The 21,440-nt window shown below is 37.0% G+C and overlaps 1 protein-coding gene across 9 annotated transcripts in view; it reads right to left on the bottom strand.

The window, feature by feature from the left end:
• The window catches only part of PIAS2 (protein inhibitor of activated STAT 2), a 109,370-nt gene that overhangs the window by 32,936 nt on the left and 54,994 nt on the right, over positions 1-21,440 (bottom strand). For all 9 annotated transcript variants that reach the window (XM_070452605.1, XM_070452603.1, XM_070452604.1 and 6 more), the window contains 5 exons: positions 18,754-18,888; positions 16,070-16,175; positions 14,616-14,689; positions 9,491-9,651; positions 1,039-1,172 (listed from right to left, as the gene is read on the bottom strand). In XM_070452605.1, coding sequence (XP_070308706.1) covers positions 1,039-1,172; positions 9,491-9,651; positions 14,616-14,689; positions 16,070-16,175; positions 18,754-18,888 — 610 coding nt within the window. The remainder of the gene's footprint in view (positions 1-1,038; positions 1,173-9,490; positions 9,652-14,615; positions 14,690-16,069; positions 16,176-18,753; positions 18,889-21,440) is intronic.

Here is a 21,440-nt window from a genome sequence, read left to right as displayed (position 1 = left end):
TAACAAGCACCACATATTAAGATGATTCTAAGGACTACAGGCAATATATTGGTGAGGATATGGAGAAAAGGTAACTCTGGATTACTGTTGGTAGGAATATAAATTGGTGCAGCCATAATGGGAAACAATACGGCAGTTTATCAAAACACTAAAAACAGAACTACCACATGACCCAGCAATTCCACTCTGGGGTATATACTGAAGAACAAAAAAAAAAACACTAATTCAAAAAGATACATGCACCCCAAAGCTCATAATAGCATTATTTACAACTGCCAAGATATGGAAGCAACCTAAGTGTCCATCAACAGATGAATGGATAAAGAAGGTATGGTGTGTACCCACACACACACACACACACACGGACATTAAAAACAGAAAAAAACTTTGCCGCTTGCACCAACATGGATGAACTTGAACAGCATGAGGCTAAAGTGAAAAAAAATCAGAGACAAATACTATATGAAATCACTTATATGTGGAATCTAAAAAAAGTAACTAGTGAATATAACAAAAAAGCGGCACACTCACAGATACAGAGAACAGATTAGCGGCTGCAAGCGGGAAGAGGGAAGAGAAGAGGGGCACAAGCGGGCTGGGGAAGCAGGAGGCCCAGCCGTCAGGTTCAGGATAAGCTACCAGGATACGTCGTACAACACAGGGAATACAGCCAGTATTTTACAGTTAACTATAAATGGAGTATAACCTTTAAAAACTGTCAGTCACTATACTGTACCCCTTTAACTCTGATAATATTGTACAGTGATTATACTTCAGTAAAAAATAATAAGACAATTTAGATGGTTATTTACTTTATATATGGAAAATATACTATGAAAAGACTGATTATAATATGGCATAAACCTCTGCACATGTCTTAAGAAGAAAAACCATTTGGGAGAAATAAGATGTGTAATGATCAAAAGGTAAATTGAGCACACTGAACTCCTAACAGTAGTTCTAATGGCCAAGGTTAATGCTACAGATAACAACACACGAGTCTCACTGCTTTGCTCTCTGCGGCTATTCTGTACATACTTTCTATTTTTGGACATGGTTGGCTGGATACTTTCATAGCTTCTTTCTTCGGTCTCATTGGACACCAAGAACCATCTTCTTGGAATTTGATCTCATCCACATCAGTACAGTCATTGAGAATTTCCATAAAAAGCCTATAAACCAAGTAAGAAGAACAGAAATGTAATTGCATGGCTTTGATTTCAAAAGTGAAATGACAAAGTAATACCTTTTACCTTGGAGACAAAACTAATGCTTTCCTGTTTGTTTGGTGTTTTAACACTTGACACTTTACAACAACCATTAGCACCTCCCTCCTCCTGGGCTTCAGCTCCTCAACAAGCAACAGAAGAGTTAAACGACTTACCGAGCATCACCTTAAAAATCGGTGATTAACCAAAAACAGACACACCTGGAGCGTTCTGCTGGGACTTGCAATAAAGAACAACCCTCAACATAATGTGTAAACCAAACACAAAAATTACTGTACAAGAAATAATTTATACAATTATCAAGAAAAAAGGATCACAGGGATGGGGAAAGGAGGCAGAAATAGGGACACCAAAGTCTCAATAAATTTAAAATAACTCAGCATATAAATTATGTTACAGGATCAAAATGAAATGAAATTGGAAAACAACTTCAGAAAAATATGTGGAAATTAAACAAAACAACTCATGACACAAAGATAATATTAAAACACTCAAAGTATTTTGAACTGAATGGAAATGAAAATATACTAAAATCTGTAGAAGGTAGTTAAAGCCATACAATCTTCCAACATTACAAAAGGATGCAAATCAAGAACCTCATCTTCTACTGAAACAGAACTAGAAAAAAGTAAATTAAAGTGACCAGAGAAGGAAAATAACAAAGAGCATTAAAAAAAAATAAGGAAAAAATAAAATAGAGAAAAAACAAAGAAACCAAAAGCAGGTACTTTAAGATCAATAAAACTGACAAACTTCTAGTCAGACTTAGACTTACTCAAAAAGCAATAGATAACCCAAGGAACCCTGTGTCTGTTAAAGAAACTGAATTTGTAAAAACTTTACCACAAAGAAAATTCCAGGCCCAAATGCCTTCAGTATCCAATTCTACCAAGTATCTGAGGAGACACAGTATCATGACTTCCCAGCTCACCTATAATGCCAGCACTGTGTGGGTGCTCAGTCACACGGGCGAGTCTGACTCTGCAACCCCATGAACTGGGGCCCACCAGGCTCCTCGGTCCATGGGGTTCTCCAGGCAAGAATGCTGGAGTGGGCTGCCATTTCCTCCTCCAGGGCATCGCTCCCACCCAGGGATCAAACCCATGTCTCTTGCGTCCCCTGAACTGGCAGGAGGGTTCTTCACCACTGCACCACCCGGGGAGCCCCGTAAGGGCAGCACTACTCTGACAGTAAAAACAGACATTACAGGAAAACAGACCTCTCTCTCTCATGGACTTAGCAAAACAAACCCAACAACACAGAACACAGCAAAGCATGACCAGGTGGGGTTTATCTTCAGAATGAAAGGTTAGTCTAATATTTGAAAATCAATTAATGCAAATAATCATGTAAACAGACTAGTCAGTTCAAGAGAGGAAGACAAAAATATAAAAGGCATCTAAATTAAAAAGGAAGAAGTAAAACTGTCTTTATTCATAAAGTATTAACTTTTCTATATATAGAACATCCTATGTTCTATGTAATGCAACTAGAACTACAAAATGCATTTAGCAGAGTTTCAAGATAAACAAAAATCAACTACATTTCTATATAACAAAGAGAAATTAATATAAAAACCAATACCACATCAAAGACATTAAATAATGGGAAAAATCTGACATAAGGCACACAAGACCAATATTAAGCTACCAAATATTACTGAAACCTAATTAATCAATAGATATATATATCATGTTCATAGATTAAAAGACTTAATATTGTGCAGTCACCCTTAACTGATCTACAGATTCAACATTATACAAGTAAAACAAACAGGGTTTTCTTCTAATTGACCAGCTGACTCTAAAATGTGCAATGAAATGCCAAAGATCTATAATTGCCAAGATAATTTTAAGAAAGAAAGAAATTAGAAGTCTCATATTACTCTGATTTCCAGACAGTGCAATACTGACATAAACATATACAAATCAACAGAATAAAGTTCAAAGATGAACCCACACACATACGGCAAACTGATTTTTGAAAAATTGACACAAAGGCAATGCAGTGAGTAAAAGCCAATCTCTTCAACAAGTGTGGCAGAACAACCGCATGACCATATGCCAGAAACAAAAATGAAGCTAAAACCTTGATTTTTATCTCACACCATATATAAAAATTAACTTGAAGCAGACAAGACAGCTAAGTGTAAAATGCAATGAAAAGACTTCTAAAGAAAGCAAGGAGAAAATCTTTGTGACCCTAGGTTAGGGGAAAATATCTTCAGTATGATATCAAAGGCACAGGACATAAAAGAAAACCCTGATAAACTGGCCTTAATCCAAGAACCATTGCTGTTTGAAAGAGACTGTTTTCTGTTTGAAAGAGACTAAAAAGAGGATATGGCACAAAACATTTAAAAATTACATTATCTGACAACAGGACATACATCCACAATATGTACAGAATTATCAAAACTCAGTAATATGAAAACGAAAAACCCAAATGAAAAAATGAGTGAAAATTTAAGCAGTCACTTCACCAAAGATACAGAGATGGCAAATAAACACACAAAAAGATGTTCAGTATAGAAATAAGGGAAATGCAAATCCCTTATTTGCATTAAATTAAATCCACAATGGGGTACAACCATATTATCAGTAGAATGTCTAAAGTTTAAAAAACTAACAATATCAAATGTTGATGAGACTGTGGAGTAACTAGAACTCTCATACACTGCTAATGGGAATATAAAATAGTGCAATCACATTGGAAAACGGCTTGGTAATTTACTGAAAAATTAAGCATATGCCTAGCATGTGACCAGGGATTCCACTCCTGAGTACTTACCCCAGAAAAATTAAAACATCAGAACAAAGACTTGGACATGAATGTTGTCAGCAGATTTATTTTCAAGACCCCAAATCAGAAACAACACATCAACAAGTGAATTGATAAACTGTGGGCTATCTGTACAATGGAATGCTACTCAGCAATAAAAATGAACAAACTATTGGTACATACAGCAATGTGGACAAACCTCAAAGTAAGTGTACTGAATAAAAGTAAGTTAGACAAAGGAAATACACTCTATGATGCCATTCATACACAATTCTAAAAAATCCAGAACTATCTATAGAAACAGTAAGCATATTAGTATTTGACTGAGGAAACAGTGAGAGGTTAGAAAGATACATGAGAAAACTGTTATTGTTCAGTCACTAAGTTGAGTCTGACTCTTTGTGACCACAAGGACTGTATGTAGCACATCAGGCTCTTCTGTCCTCAACTATTTCCCAGAGTTTGCTCAAATTCGTGACTGAGTTGGTGATGCTATCTAACCATCTCATTCTCTGCCGCCCCCTATTCCTTTCCCCTTCAATCTTTCCCAGCATCAGAGTCTTTTCCAGTGAGTTGGTGCTTTGCATCAGGTGACCAAAGAATTGAAGTCTGTTCTTCAACAGTGAATACTGAAGCCTCAGCAACAGTCCTTTCAATGAATATTCAGGGTTGATTTCCTTCAAGATTGATTGAACTGATCTCCTTGCAGTGCAAAGGACTCTCTAGAGTCTTCTCCAACACCACAACTCAAAAGCATCAATTCTTCGGTGCTCAGCCTACATTATGGTCCAACTTTCACATCTGCAGGTAGTTACTGGAAAAACCACACCTCTGACTGTACAGACCTTTGTCAGCAAAGTCATGTCTCTGCTTTTTATTAATAATATGCTGGCTAGGTCTGTCACAGTTTTCCTTCCAAGGAGCAAGCCTCTTTTAATTTCATGGTTACAGTCAACATCCAGAGTGATTTTGGAGCTCAAGAAAACAAAATTTGTCACTGCTTCCACTCTCCCCCCTTCTACGTGCCATGAAGTGATGAGACCAGATACCATGATCTTAGTTTTTTGAATGCTAAGTTTCAAACCAGCTTTTTCACTCTCCTCTTTCACCTTCATCAAGAGGCTCTTTAGTTACTGTTCACTTATTACTCTTAAGAGTGCTATCATCTGCGTATCTGAGGTTACTGATATTTCTCCCAATAATCCTGATTCCAGCCTGGCATTTCACATGATGTACTATGTATATACATATATATTTGTATATACATATATACATGTATATACATATATTTAACTTATACATGATGTATAAGTTAAATAAAATGGATAACAACATATAGTTTTGTTGTACTCCTTTCCCAATTTTGAACCAATATGTTGTTTTAACTGTTGCTTCTTGACCCACACACAAGTTTCTCAGTAGACAAGTAAAGCGGTCTGGTACTCCCACCTCTTTAAGAATTTTCCATAGTTTTTTTGTGATCCACACAAAGGCTTTAACATAGTCAGTGAAGAAGTGGATGTTTATCAAGAACTAAACATGCTGGCTTTCTCCATGATTCAACAAATGTTGGCATTTTGATTTCTAGTTCCTCTGCCTCTTCGAAAGCCAGACTGTACATCTGGAAGTTCTCAGTTCAAGTACAGCTGAAGCCCAGATTGAAGGGTTTTGAGCGTAACCTTGCTAGCATGTGAAATGAGAGCAACTGTATAGTAGTTTGAACATTCTTCAGCATTGTTCATTTTTGGAATTGGAATGAAAATTAAACGTTCAATCCTGCGGCCGCTGCTGAATTTTCCAAGTTTGCTGACATACTGGTGTAGATGATTTACTAGCATCATCTTTTAGCATTTTAAATAGCTCAACTGGAATTCCCTCACCTCCAGTAGCTTTCTTCATAGTAATGCTTCTTAAGGCCCACTTGACTGTACACTCCAAGATGTCCAGCTCTAGGTGAGTGACTACACCGTCATGGTTATCTGGGTCATTGGGACCTTTTTTGTATAGTTCTGTGTATTCTTGCCACCTCCTCTTAATCTCTTTTGCCTCTGTGAGGTGCTTACCGTTTATGTCCTTTCTCGTGCCCATCCTTGCATGAAATGTTCTCTTGATTTCTCCAATTTTCTTGAAGAGATCTCTAGTCTTTCCCATTCTGTTGTTTTCCTCTATTTTTCTGCATTGTTCATTTAAGAAGGCCTTCTGATCGCTCTTTGCTATTCTCTGGAACTCTGTGGTCAGCTGGGTATATCTTTCCCTTTCTCCCTTGCCTTTAACTTCTCTTCTTTCCTGAGGTTATTTGTAAAGCCTCCTTGGACAACCACTTTGCCTTCTTTATTTCTCTTGGGGATGGCTTTGGTTACTGCTTCCTGCACAGTGTTATGAACTTCCATCCATAGTTCTTCAGGCACTCTACCAGATCTAATCCCTCGAATCTATTTGTCACATTCACTGCATAATCATAAGGGATTTGATTTAGGTCATATCTGAATGGCCTAGTGGTTTTTCCCTACTTCAATTTAAGCCTGAATTTTTCAATAAAGAGCTCATAATCTGAGCCAGTCCACTTCAGGTCTTGTTTTTGCTTTCTATATTGAGCTTCTTCATCTTTGGCTGCAAAGAACAATCAATATGAATTTGGTATCGACCATCTGGTGATGTCCATGTGTAGAGTCATCTCTTGGGTTGTTGGAAAACGGTGTCTGCTGTGACCAGTGTGTTCACTTAACAAAACTTTGTTGGCCTTTGTCCTGCTTCATTTGGGGCTTCCCTGGTGGCTCAAGTGGTAAAGAATCTGCCCACAATGCAGGAGACCTGGGTTTGATCCTTGGGTCGGGAAGATCCCCTGGAGAAGAGAATGGCTATCCACTCCAGAATTTCTTGCCTGGAGAATTCCACGGACATACTTCATTTTGTACTCCAAGGTCAAAGCTGCCAGCTAGTTCGGATATCTCTTGACTTTCTACTTCTGCATTCCAATTCCTTACAATGAAAAGCATATCTTTTTCTGCTACTAGTTCTAGAAAGTATTACAGGTCTTCATAGAACTGGTCAACTTCAGTTTCTTTGGTGTTAGTATTTGGGGCACAGACTTGGATTACCGTGATGATGAAGGGTCTGCCTTGGAAACGAACCAAGATCATTCTGTCCTTTTTGAGACTATACCCCAAATATTGCATTTCAGACTCTCTTGTTGACTACGAGGACTACTCCACTTCTTCTACAGATTCTTGCCCACAGGAGTAGATACAATAGTCATCTGAAAGTTCAAATTCCTAAAATGTCAATGTTCGATCTTACCATCTTCTCCTGGATCACATACAATTTGCCTTGATTCCTGGAGCTAACATTCCAGGTTCTTATGCAATATTGTTCTTTATAGCATCGAACTTTGCTTTTACCACCAGACACATCCGCAGCTGAGTGTCATTTCTGCTTTGGCCCAGCTGCTTCATTCTCTCTGGAGCTATTAGTAACAGCCCTCCACTCTTCCCTAGTAACTTACTGGACATCTTCTGACCTGTGGGGGCTCATCTTCCAGCATCCTATCTTTAAGCCTTTTCATACTGTCCATGGGGTTCTCCAGGCAAGGATACTGGAGTGGGTTGCCATTTTCTTCTCCAGCCACCTTTCTTTCCAGGTGGCTGAGAGCTAAAGAACCCACCTACAAATGTAGGAGCCACGGGTTTGGTCCCTGGGTGAGGAAGCCCTCCTGAGAAGGAAATGGCAACTCATCCCAGTATCTCCCCTAGAAACCCATGGAGAGAGGAGCCTGGTGAGCTACAGTCCATGGAGTCCCAAAAGAACTGAGAAAACTTCAGGTGTGACAGACATATTTGTTGTCATATTTTAATGATATTTCAGGTATATATGGGGTCAAAATGTATCAAACTGTACACTTTAGATAGGGATAGTTCTTCTACCACAGTGAAACTGATAAAAATGAATGAGGAAAAACGCTACCTTCCTTAGATGATGTGAAACTTTAAATATGTATTTTTCCCAATTATATGAAAAACAAAATTCCAATCAAAATCAAAACAAGATTTGTGTAATTTAAGAATGCTTTCATTCAAGTGAATACGGCCAGCTGCAATGATGGTCAAGAAAATTCTGATTCATACAGCCTGAGAGATATTAATGCAGAACAGAAATCCAATAATTAAAAGTTTTACACTGAACAATACTTTGATCAACAGCACAAATAACAGCACAGAAATGACACTTGTGTATAAAAATTTTTAAATAACGGAGGCAGTGTCCTAAACTTATGAAGAGATAATATTCATTAAGTGTTGGTGAGCCTACTGACCAACAATCAGGTGGGGTGTAGTAATGCGATCGCATACTCCCCACTAGCAGTTTCTTTCCCATCCCCAGTTCTCTTCACAGAGTTCCATTCTTTACCTTCACAACACTTAACATTTACTACACAATTCTTTATTGTCTCCATTTTAGACCTGACACAAGGCAAGTAATTAATATTATGTTGAAAGAATTCATGAAAGAATGCATAATAGAATAAAAGAATTGCATGAATGAAAGGGGGGGGAAATGAAATCTTGGAAGTTTCTGACAAAAAAACAAGTGTTTGTTCAAATAAAACCTCCGGAACTCTCTAAAACACATTAACAATAAGCAGTGTACCCACAACACAGTGTCTAGTATCCAGGAAGCACACCCTAAAATATGAATGGGCAAAAGGGCATGAAACATGCAACTTCTTCTCAAATGGTTCAAAGGTTCCTGAGAACAGTGATAATCATCTTCTCTCCATACACAAACACACACACACACAAATACATACAAATTAGGAGGCAATGTGGTAAAACAATAGGGCAGAATGAACAACTGACACATTATGCTACTATTAACAATGTCTTGGTAAGTTTTAAATTATTTCAAAGCAAGTTAAAAAGTAAAAGTTTACAGACAGAAAAAGTCCCACCACTCTTTACTGTCTCATTCCTCTTTATATAGTAATACTCTTTTCAAACTTCAAAAAACCTGCTGCATAATATCTTTAAAGATATAGGTTATTTTTCACTCTATATTGAATGAAAATGATAATGTATATACACATTACTTACTAACAATTAAGTTGTATTATTTTCCTTAATTTCAACATACACAATATGAGCGATGCTGCTTAAGAGTTTGGGCTCCAAAGTCAGAAAAACCTAGAAGTGAATTCCCATTTTAAACTTACCAGCTGCATAACACAACTCTATTTACCCTACCACTTAATTAGTATGTTTTTGCAGAGACTTCATTGCTCTTCTAGTTCTAGATAAGCAAAATGACATCACTAAGTGGATTTTACCCTCTTTCCTGTAGGTAATGAAATATGATCATGGAAAGAAAAAGAAAAGGAAACTACTCACCCTCTTGCTCCCAACACTGTAATATTGTAAAGACAGAAGGGCCACTAACTACAGTTTAAAAATAAGATTGAGCATAATTATTATGTTGGATATACTTACCCATCTAAAATTAGACTTTCATAGGCAGCTTTTTTGTCACACACAGGACAAATCCAGGTGGGTTTCTTCTCATTCATTTGTAGATAAAGGGCAGCATCAAAACACTGTAGATGTGTACAAGTGACCGCACGGCATGGGATTGTCAGCCTCATTTTCCCTAACTAGAAGACAACATGGAAAGTCATTTCAGAAAGGAGAACAAAGCCTCAAGTCATAAAAACCTGAAGAAGTCATACAAGATTAACAAAATGAAAAAGAAATTCAAACCAGAATTTATTTCCATCAAGACTCCAACATACTGTATTTGTATTCACTGCTTGAGCTATAATTTTTAGAAGACCATTTCACTTTCTGAAAGTAAGTAAAACTTGTAAAATCACAGGTAGACAAAGATACATATAAAATGAAAACATTTTTAAAGCATTATCCTTCAATTAAAAATAAATTTTTTAAAAAATGAAAACATGTTTCTTTTTCATTTCTTCCCCTATTTAAAGGGAACCACTGCTATCCATCTCTTGCATGTCCTTTCACAGATGGTCTGTGCATAATCAAGCGTCTTTTAAAAAATATTTTCACAGAAATGGTGGCACGCAATTCACACAATTCTGTACTTATATTTAAACTGTTTCTAATCCTTTATCACTACAGATGATGCTGCAATAAATAGCTATGGGATAAATTCCTAGAAGGAAAAATTTTGAGTCCAAGCATATCTGTGATTTTTGTCCCAATGACAAACTAACTTTCACAGAAATTACCTAGTGATTTACATATATACATGTATTAATGTGCTTGGCTCCCCTCAACCTTATCAACATAGAAGTTCTTGAACCCTTTAACCTCTGCCAATCTGACAGGTGAAAAACACCCCATTATAGTTTTGTAATACACTTCTAAGTGAAGCTGAGCTTTTTATAGCTTCTAAGCGTCATTTGTGCTTCCAAAAACTGTCTATTCAAAACCTTCTTGATTTTCTACTTGGTTATTAATCTTTGGTTACCTATACCAGTCAGTCTCATATATGTGATATGAACTGCAAATGTATTTTTCACTTAAGAAAGAAAACTTTTTACTTTCATATAATCACATATGTTGAAGTGTCGGTATACTGATAAAACTAGTTCTCTATTCAATTCTTATTCCAATTGGTAGAGGAATACGAACATCAAGACATACATAACATCCAGATTAGATCAGACCAAGTTATTCTGTAAAGCCGTTCAAACTTCCCTGTATATTCCCTTTACAAAAAAATCTGTTTATAACCAGTTCTCTTATTCTGATAGAAAATCTATCTGATGGACTGGTTTGTCATTCCCTCCTCCAGTGAATCACGTTTTGTCACAACTCTCTACTATGCCCCAATCATCTGGGGTGGCCCTACACAGCACGGCTCATAGCTTCACTGAGTTACAGAAGACCCTTCGCCCCGACAAGGTAGTGATCCAAAAAAAGATGTCCTATTCATCATAGAGGATTGAACTGAAAAAGCAGCAAGTCAAGAGATACCTGGAGTAATACGCAAGTTTGGCCTGGATTACAAAATGAAGCAAGGCAAAGGCTAACAGAATTCTGCCAAGCAAACGCACTGGTCATAGCAAACACCCTTTTCAACAACAGAGACTCTACACGTGGGCGTCACCAGAGAGTCAATACCAAAATCAGACTGATTATGTTCTTTGTAGCTGAAGATGGAGCAGCTCTATACAGTCAGCAAAAACAAGACCTGGATCTGAGTGTGGCTCTGATCATGAGTTCCTTACTGAAAAATTCAGGTTTAAATTGAAGAAAGTAGGGGAAGCCACTAGGCCATTCAGATATGACCCAAATAATAATTAATTATGATTAGACAGTGGATGTAATGAATAGATTCAAGGGATTAGATCTGGTAGACAGAGTGCCTGAAGAAGTATGGACAGAGGTTCATAACTGGACAGGTGGTGGTAACCAAAATCATCCCCAAGAAAAAGAAATCCAAGAAGGCAAAGTAGTTATACAAGGAGGCTTTTCAAATAGCTGAGGAAAGAAGAGAAGCCAAAGGCAAGGGATGTACACCAAACTGAACACAGTTCCAGAGAACAGCAAGGAGAGATAAGAAGACTTTCTCCAATAAACAATGCAAAGAAGTAGAGGAAAAAAACAGAATGGGAAAGACTAGAGATCTCTTCAAGAAAATTGGGGAGATCAAGAGAATATTTCATGCAAGGATGGGCATGAAAAAGGACAGAAAGGGTAAAGACCTAGCAGAAGCAGAAGAGATTAAGAGGAGGTGGCAAGAATACACAGAAGAACTATACAAAAAAGGTCTTAGTGACAGGAATAACCACGATGGTGTGGTCACTCACCTAGAGCCAGATATCCTGCAGTGTGAAGTCAAGTGGGCCTTAGAAAGCATTACTATGAACTAAGCTAGTGGAGGTGAGGGAATTCCAGCTGAGCTATTTAAAATGCTAAAAGATGCTGTTAAAGTGCTGCACTCAACATGTCAGCATATTTTAAAAACTCAGCAATGGCCACAGGACTAGAAAAGGTCAGTTTTCAGTCCAATCTCAATTCTGTGTAAAATTACAATACTGTGTTCAAAAAGTTAATTATACACACTCAATCAGACCCCTCTTTAACAACTAGTACTGAAAACATAGCTCCCTTAGGTCCCAAGGACAGATATCATAGACTACACTCTCACTATCCACATTCATGTCTACTCTAAATCACTTTACAAAACAGAACATTTCACATATCATGAAAACAGAACATTTCTCCCACCACCTTAAGCTATCCTTTTCCCTAATTTTTGCCTAATAAACCCAGGGTTTTTTAGGCTTATCCTGCCAACTGCCTATAATCCTTTCTTTCTTCGCCAGGTCCCATCACCATCCTAGTTCCTGTCTTATTTCCATTCGCTATAGTGTCTCTGCCTCTAAAACTACTTTCATAATCTAAATTCCATCATCTATCTGCTAAGTTTGTTCAAAACACCTATGCTTGATTTTCTAATAACATATACCACATCCTACAGTTATCAACCCAACGTATATTAACACTAGGACAGTCTGAAGAGTACCATTCACTGTTTTCTTAGAAAATGTTCTGAAAAAAATCAGGTAGAATGAATATTGAGGAAAAGCTCAAAAGACAGTCTCAAAACAGATCTGTTCTCACTTGTAAGCAGAGAAAGAAAACATTTAATGAACTTTAAACAGGATCTTGTATTTCTTCAAATAACAGAACTGATAATTTTCTTAAAACTGTTGGTTTTCTTAAAACTGACACATCTGAAAGGAACCCATTCTTATACAGGAGAAATCCCAACCACTTCAATACGCCACTTTCACTGTTTTGAATGTCCAAGAATCCAACAATTTGGTTATTGTTTTGGTTGTTGTCATGTAGAATAGCATAGCGTTTGAAGGAAAAGAGGAAAAACACACACAAACAAGAATGCTTCAAAAAAAAAAACTTACAGAACACGGCACTTTGTAACACAACTTCTTAGTTGTAAAGAGAAACAGAGAGAAGTGCTTTCTTCCTGACAACAGGCTGACATACTAAAACATAAAGGTAACACAAGTTCCATTCCCAAACAGTGGCTGTGCTTAAAATATAGCCAGCAATGAGTATCTGCCAACTACACTAGGGTTAAACCATTAAGAAATTTCTTTTATCCAAACTGTTTCTGACTAACAAAATGGAAATTGCATGTGTTTCAATTTACTATCAATTTTAACACGGGAAGGAGAAAAAGGCGAGGACACTCAGATGGACTGACGCTCGGTGCCTAGAGAAGCCCCTGGGCCTCAACACGCGCCCTCGAGGGCCTCCGCTGCCACCTCAGGGCATCAAAGTCTTCCTGCAGACCTTCTCTCCGCTCACAACCACAGAGTCCCAGTTTGGAAGCAATCCCAATTTCATGTAATTCTATCCCTTTTCAATAAAGGTAAGTTCAAGGAAATGATAATACATAATAAAGCTTTAGAAAGATACCTGCAAATACTGCTTTTCCGAATAACAGAGAGGTAGATTTATAATCAGAATATTTATATTTTTGGCCCCATGTGCAATATGTTACCTTGTCAAGAAAACTGGAATAATGTCAGAAGACCAAACTCTTTATTTTTGTTCTGCTGCTGCTGCTGCTAAGTCGCTTCAGTTGTGTTCGACTCTGTGCGACCCCACAGACGCAGCCCACCAGGCTCCCCCATCCCTGGGATTCTCCAGGCAAGAATACTGGAATGGGTTGCCATTTCCTTCTCCAATGCATGAAAGTGAAAAATGAAAGTGAAGTCGCTCAGTCGTGTCCGACTCTTCGCGACCCCATGGACTGAAGCCCACCAGGCTCCTCCATCCATGGGATTTTCCAGGCAAGAGTACTGGAGTGAGGTGCCATTGCCTTCTCCTATCCTTGTTGTAGTATAACCTAAATGTGTGATCTGGGTTAGCAACCCCTCTCAGTCTCAGGGTCCTCATCAGCAAAATGGGAACAACTCCACACAGGTTTGCTAGTTAAGACAGTCTAAGCAGCATGTAATATGAGCTCAACAAATTATCCCCTTCTCTGACACAATTCTCTTTCCATTTAAAAAACTGTACACAATGGTAGCTGGTTGCCAAACCCAACCGTCCCCCCCAACCATACCATAAATTCCTAATTCTAGGACTTTTCTCATAAAGTTCCTCTCATCCAGAAAGGGTCCTTCCCAATAGTGATTTTAAAGAAGCCTTCATCCACTATTCCTGATTTCTCCCATCAATTAGCATTAGGCCCTAATAATTTTGTTGCTATTTTTCAACACAGTTTATATGCTGATAAAAGGAGCCAACCCTCTATGTTCAGTATTAGCTGTGGATTATCTACAATTAGCAGTGACAGATTACTGTGAACCTAAAGCTCTCTTTCCTCTTCGATACAATATCCTTTTACATCTCTTTTTGCTTAGTCACTGCCTGAAGAATGCTTGCTTTCTTTGGAATTATAATCCTCATCCATGAAGATTCTTGAATGGGAAACCAAAAAAGTTCAAAATTTTATACTGTATCATTCATTCCCATACCTACTGTTATAGGAAAATTAGTAACTTATAAAAAAGCAAAATGCCTCATAATGTTTCGCTGCTTTACTTACAGGGCACATCAAGGACACCCGAAGGCTAGTGGTAGCAATCTCACTGTCAGGATCCGCAGTAAGTTTTTCTTTAACTTGAGGGAAAATCAACAATAAACACAACGCTTAAAAAATTGTGACTTATGAACTGAATTATAGAAACATATGCCATCTTATTTAAAATTTCCCAAACACTTCAACAGATCAAGAAACTTCAAAAACAAAATGTTAAGTATTAATGTACTGAACACACAGCCACACTTCCAGTATTAGGTTAAAGAATTACAAACTCTAAATGACATGTTTAATCAAATTTTTAAGATCCCTTTTTACAAGTAAAATCATGGGTAAGGAAGAGTTTTTAAAACAGAGAGCTGTTTCAGACTTAAGAACAATACAATTAGGGAAGGCAGCTGTACTCTGAGCTTCAGTACTTTTCTAAAACACATGTATGACTATTTTAATTAGGGAGTACATGTAATTTCCAATAATTGTTAAATCTGTAAATAATTTTACAAACAAAATATTCTTATACTTTTTAAGAAAAGGTAAAATATTTTTATACTTCGACTACTGAAAACTACTATGGATGTATTATCTGCTATCTTCTTCACCACATAATACATACAAGTTACTGTTGACACAGACTAATAAATACATAAACTGCCTTCAGATGCCTAATTCTCAACATCATGACAGGGAGAACAGGACTGGAACTAGAAAGAGTGGAACCTTCGGCAGTAAGAATAATTGTGGAAGAATTTTCCTGGCTTTCAGTTCTAGACAGGAAGATCAACGCTGTGTTGTGTGAGATGAGAAATGGTTTGAGTATAAGAAACAAAATACCATTTCAACAGCCCTACTTGGCTCCCTTTCCAACCCACAGATTCTCTCTCCTTTCTGGTTCATTCAGTGATATGGGAGGTAACTGGGGGAAAAATATTCTCTTTCCCAGAAAAAAACGTCTTGTTCAATTAACATCAGTTACTAAATTATTTACAGCTTGGGTTACACATTTTTTCCTCTATTATTATACAGCATGAAAGTATCAAAGTACAAAATAAAACATCTCAGAAGGCAAATATTATTTCTGATGGATATCAACATTTCTTTTGCAAAAAGACCTTTTAAGTTAAAAGTATAGCACACTATACACTGGAGGACTTGAAGATTTGCGTTCCTATTCCCAACGCAGACATCAAAACTGCCAACAGACATTTACCAAAGTAACTTCTTATAAAAAGGCAAAATATCAATATTAGTTGAGATTCAAACTTCATCCTCTTGGTAGCAGTTTCTAAGAGAAGGGTTTTTCAATTTATACAGCTCCATTCTTAAGAGTATTTTTAACTCATAATTTATTTTTGGTTTTTAATAATTATTCCCAAATTGTTTCTGTATGGATGTATATGTGAAGCTTTAAAAATTTCCATTTAAAGCCATCTCATATGCTCAGTCTTACAGACAATACTCACTTAGTGCTCTGGAATGATCAGGGTTTCTAATACCTTTCACTTTTAATCTCTGTAATAACATGGCTGATGTGAGCTGTCGTACAAGATACACAGACATGGAGTAATTCTACAAAGAAAGATAATCTGTATTAAAGATGAAAGATAATAGTTATTTACATAAAACACTTGTCTAAGAAACTCTGGTTTCTAAAAACAACATTCAAAATAACTTATACAGGAAAGTCAGTGACTGGGAAGGGAATAAAATCAACTCAGTTACTTTAGGGAAGATGAATGCTTCACCCTATTAAAGGTATTTCTCAATGACTTACCACTTTAAAACATCTATGCGAAAAATAAAATGCTCAGATCAGTGGTTTTCAAGCTTTGTTTCTAACTTAGCAAAACTGGTACCTTAGGAGCCACCTTAGTATAAATGAGAATACACCCTTCTATGAACACTTCTAAATAGAATTTTGTTTTTTACGTAATAGGGAAAATACATTCAATGAAAAATGAGTTCCACTACAGAAACAAAGTTCAAACACCTGTGGTCTAAATTAATATTTCTAATCCAGAGTTCCACAGTTCTAATTTTGGCAGATACCTGCTACATGACCTTAGGAAAATTATTCACATGAACCCCAAATCAGCTTTCTTTTGAGAAAAAATTTGACAAATTAATTGCTATTTCCAAATGGGCATTTTACTGGGGAAGGGGCAGCTACTGTAGTATATAAGACACATGAAGAAATAATAAAAATAAAAAATACAAGGTGAGAAAATAATAGCATCCAATTCCATACCCTCTTAGACTTGGCAAAAAGGAACTTTCATGAGCTATTTATAAAGCAATTAAGAGATGATATATAATTTTACTTAAATACTTAAAACCCATCTTACCAGTTCACTACACATACTCATTCAATTGATTCTACAATACTTTCAATAGTTGCCAGACCAAATACTTTAAATATCATTTTTAACATCCTGCCACAGTCCTTTCACATATCTGACTACCCAAAGGAGTATACAAATTTAATCATTACAATTGCAAGGAAAGAATATTATTTCCATTAAGTGATAGTCGCTCAGTCATGTCTGACTCTTTCAGACCCCATAGACTGTAGCCTGCCAGGCTTCTCTGTCCTTGGAAATCTCCAAGTCAAAATAATGGAGTGGGTAGCCTTTCCCTTCTCCAGAGAATCTGCCCAACCCGGGTCTGTCTCCTACATTTCAGGCAGATTCTTTACCACTTAAGCCATCAGAGAAGCCCAAGAATACTGGAGTGTGTAGTTTAACCCTTCTCCAGAGGATCTTCCCAACCCAGGAATCAAATCATGGTCTCCTGCATTGAATGCAGATTCTTTACCAGCTGAGCTACCAGGGCAGCCATAATATGGGACTTAAAAAAAAAAAAAAAACTGTTAAGCCTTCAATATATGCAATTTACTCAAAAACAAAATCTATAAGGTCATAATCATTTCAAAAAAATATACTGCTTTCCTGCTCAAATTTCTCTCAAAAAACTTTATTATCTCACTAAACATTAAAGCATTAGTACTGGCTCAGTTAATAATGTCCCTTATATTTGTATATAATGCCCATTCTCAAGATTTTACTTATTGTTCATAATAAGCAGGCTCCAGAGAATTAAGCAATTTTGCAAAAATCAAACAATTTGCTAACTTGAGACTAAGCCAAGACTTCCTGAATCCTTATCCAGTGCTACATCACTGTTCATTTAAGTTCATGCAAATAAAAAATATTAGGGATCAGTGTCTTAGATAAACAAATTATAGTAAAAATTCAGAAATGAGAGCTAAAGAGAACAATCATTAAAGAGGTCCTAGTATCTGTACAGACCAAAGATTAATACAAAATATTCATTATGTCCAGCTCGGCAATTACTTCGGTGATAAAACCAAATTAATTCTGGCTACAAACATGACTCAACTTCTCCATCCATAAATAGGAAAGCTATCCTTTATTTCTATGAAATTCCAACATTAAAGCTGATGATCAGAAATTAATTGAAGTCTCTTCCATTTCTATTACTTCAGTTATGTAAATAAGCAGTTCTAAAATGGAAATCCCTTGTTGTATTAATCAGTATTTCATAATTGACAAAAAGCTTTTTAAGACTAAGAATCTTCAGAAACCCAGGTTCATCAAATCTAAAAGTATGGAGGAATTAATACAAATCTAAGTAAATATTTTCTACTAAATGTAAATATAAGTAAATATTATAAGATGCTCACTTTATTTAAGTATCAGCAGAGCATATAAAGGCCGGAATATATTATGTCTAATCACAACAGGAGTACATTTAACCATTTCCCCCAAAGCCTCATAAAGCTTTCTTCATCCCTCTTCATAAATATATAACAGTAGCCCAAACTCCCACTTTCTTAAAATACCACTTAAAACACACACATAACCACAAGTATGATTAACCATTAACTTAAGAAATACTGTTAAGATACTTATCTCCTTTGGAAGATAACAGAGAGATGCTACTGAAGAAACATAAAAGTTTTAACCTTTAAGAATCTCACATCTCTACCTGAATTGAAAATTATGGCTTTTGGGGGTTAAAAACAGAAAAGTGAACGAGATTTCACTAGTAGTCTAAGAAAAAGCAAAGTAAATCAATACCACCTAGAGGAATCACTTTCATGCTCCTCAGAGAAAAGAATCTTTACCTTTCCAATTTCTGATGCCCAAGAAATGGAAATCTGGTTTGGCACAGCTGAGGATAACCTAACTAAAGATGTAATATTCAAAGGGCGTCCAGGGCGCTTCTGTTCAATCCCATTTTTAGGTGGTGGTGCATAGCCCTATAACCATAAAAAAGAAAAGCAATTTAAAATTCTCTGCAGAGGAGCAAACATTTTCTCCAAGTACAGTATCTTGCCTAATTTCAGTCACACTAAATTCTTTTATTTTATCCCAGAAATCACACAAAACCCAGAAGAGGAAAATAACCTTTTTAAAATGTTGAATATTTTACAAATCCAGAAAAATACAAGAACAAAAATTCCATGCTCCATTAAAATCAAAGGTGCTGAGATCTTGCCATATTGGCTATGATTTGTTTTTTCCTTTTTTAAACAATAAAGTTGAATCTTTTTATACTGATTCATTTTAGGAACTCGCATTCATTCAAATACCAGGGGTGACAAAGAGGGAAAACGAACTCTGAAAATTTTTTAAAAAGAGCAAGTTGGGGAATTTCAAAGGAATTATTAAAATCTTGTGAGGGATAAAAATGCTCTCTTGACCTGCATCCAAGTTGCTCAGGTGAAAGTGGTATGGTATTACCATCTCTTTAAGAATTTTCCAGTTTGTTGTGATCCACACAATCAAAGGTTTTTGTATAGTCAATGAAGCAGATGTTTTTCTGGAATTCCCTTGCTTTCTCTATGATCCAACAAACACTGGGTTTGACGTCTAGTTCCTCTGCCTTTTCTAAACCCAGCTGTACATCTGGAAGTTCTCAGTTCACATACTGCTGAAGTCTAGCTTGAAGAATTTTGAGAATAATTTTTACTAGCATGCAAAATGAGTACAACTGTCCAGCAGTCTGAGCATTCTTTGGCACTGCCCTTCTTATGTACTGGAATGAAAACTGATCTTTTTTTGTGACCAATGCTGAGTTTTCCAAATTTGTTGACATGCTGAGTGCAGCATTTGAAACAGCTCAGCTGGATTCCCTCACCTCCACTAGCTTTCTTCGAAGTGATGCTTCCTAAGGCCCACTTGACTTCACACTCCAGGATGTCTGGCGCTAGATGAGTGACACCATCGTGGTTATCCAGGTCATTAAGACATTTTTTGTATACTTCTTCTGTGTATTCTTGCCACCTCTTCTTAATCTCTTCTGTCTCTATTAGGTCCTGACCACTTCTGCCCTTTATTGTGCCCATCACTGCACAAAACATTGCTATTCCATTTCTTCTAAGGGATTCTTGCCCACAGTAGTAGACATAATGGTCACCTAAACTAAATTCGCTCACTCCTGTCCATCTCAGTTCACTGAATCCTGAGACAGATGTTCACTCTTGCCATCTCCTGCTTGACCACGTCCAATCTACCTTGATTCACGGACCTAACATTCCAGGTTCTTTGCAATACTGTTCTTCACAGCATTGGGCTTTACTTTCACCACCAAACACATCCACAACTGGGCGTCGTTTCCACTTTGGCCCAGCTTCTTTATTCTTCCTTGAGCTGTTAGTAACTGTCCGCTGCTCTTTCCCAGTAGCATACTGGACACCTACCTGGGAGGGGGACTCATCTTCTGGAGTGGTTATCTTTCACCTTTTTGTATTGTTCATGGGGTTCTCATGGTAAGAATACTTAAGTTTTTTGCCACTCCCTTCTCCAATAGATGACATTTTGTCAGAGCTCTCCACTATGAACCGCCCCTCTTGGGCAGCCCTGCCTGCTATGGCTCATAGCTTCATTGGGTTACACAAACCCCTTTGCCACGACAAGGCTATGATCTATGAAGGGGACTCCACACATATACACCTTTATTTTTGCCCAAGTATTTTTTAAATGCAACTTCTACACATGTGACTGGACCCATACTTTTATATGCATCTTTAAAAGACCTCAGGAAATAAAAACAGTATCATAACCTTCCAAAATTAACCATGATTTAAAAAATTGTCTAATATCTAGTTTATATTGTAACTTCTCATCTGCCTCGAAGATGTCTTTTATTCTATTACTGAAACTTTCAAATGTATACAAAACTAGAGAAAAAGTCTAAACAAACTATCACCCAATTCAATAGGGTACTTATACATAGTCTTCGCCCATCTCAGAGTATTATATAAAGTATCCCAGACACATTATTTTATCCATACACAGTTTGGCATATAAGATGTCCCTTTAAGAGTCTGAATCAGAATCCAAACTAGAGCTTCACAATGTGCTCAGCTGTCTCTAAAGTCTCCTTCACTCTACACTAAAGAGTAATTTTTATACTCTTTCACCCTCTGCCCCAACTCCTACTGTTTCTGATGCTATTGTTCTGTTGGGGGCCCCAGGGCCCTTGATCTGAAGAATATTCTCATCTTCTGGATTTGGTTGACTGCTTCCTCACAATTTGAAGATGTGACACGCCATGTTTTAAGCTGGTAATTAGTTGCATAGACTTGACTAGATTCAGGTTCAAATTTTCAGAGACAAAACTTCATAGAGAAGCTACGGACTTCCTATTGTACCACGTCATGAGGTGCATAATGTTTGTCTGCTCCATTTTCAGGGATGGCAAGGTCGATCAGTTCAGCTTATGTCAGCCTGATCCCTCCCATCTACCTGTGACCTAGTGGTTTCAGTATCCACTGATCATGGTTACCTAGATCCATTATATGATTCA

The sequence above is a fragment of the Odocoileus virginianus genome, chromosome 22 (genome assembly GCF_023699985.2).
Source record: "Odocoileus virginianus isolate 20LAN1187 ecotype Illinois chromosome 22, Ovbor_1.2, whole genome shotgun sequence".
Lineage (NCBI taxonomy): Eukaryota > Metazoa > Chordata > Mammalia > Artiodactyla > Cervidae > Odocoileus > Odocoileus virginianus.
The sequence above is the reverse complement of the archived record's forward strand: the minus strand, read 5'-3'. Positions and strand labels throughout refer to the sequence as shown.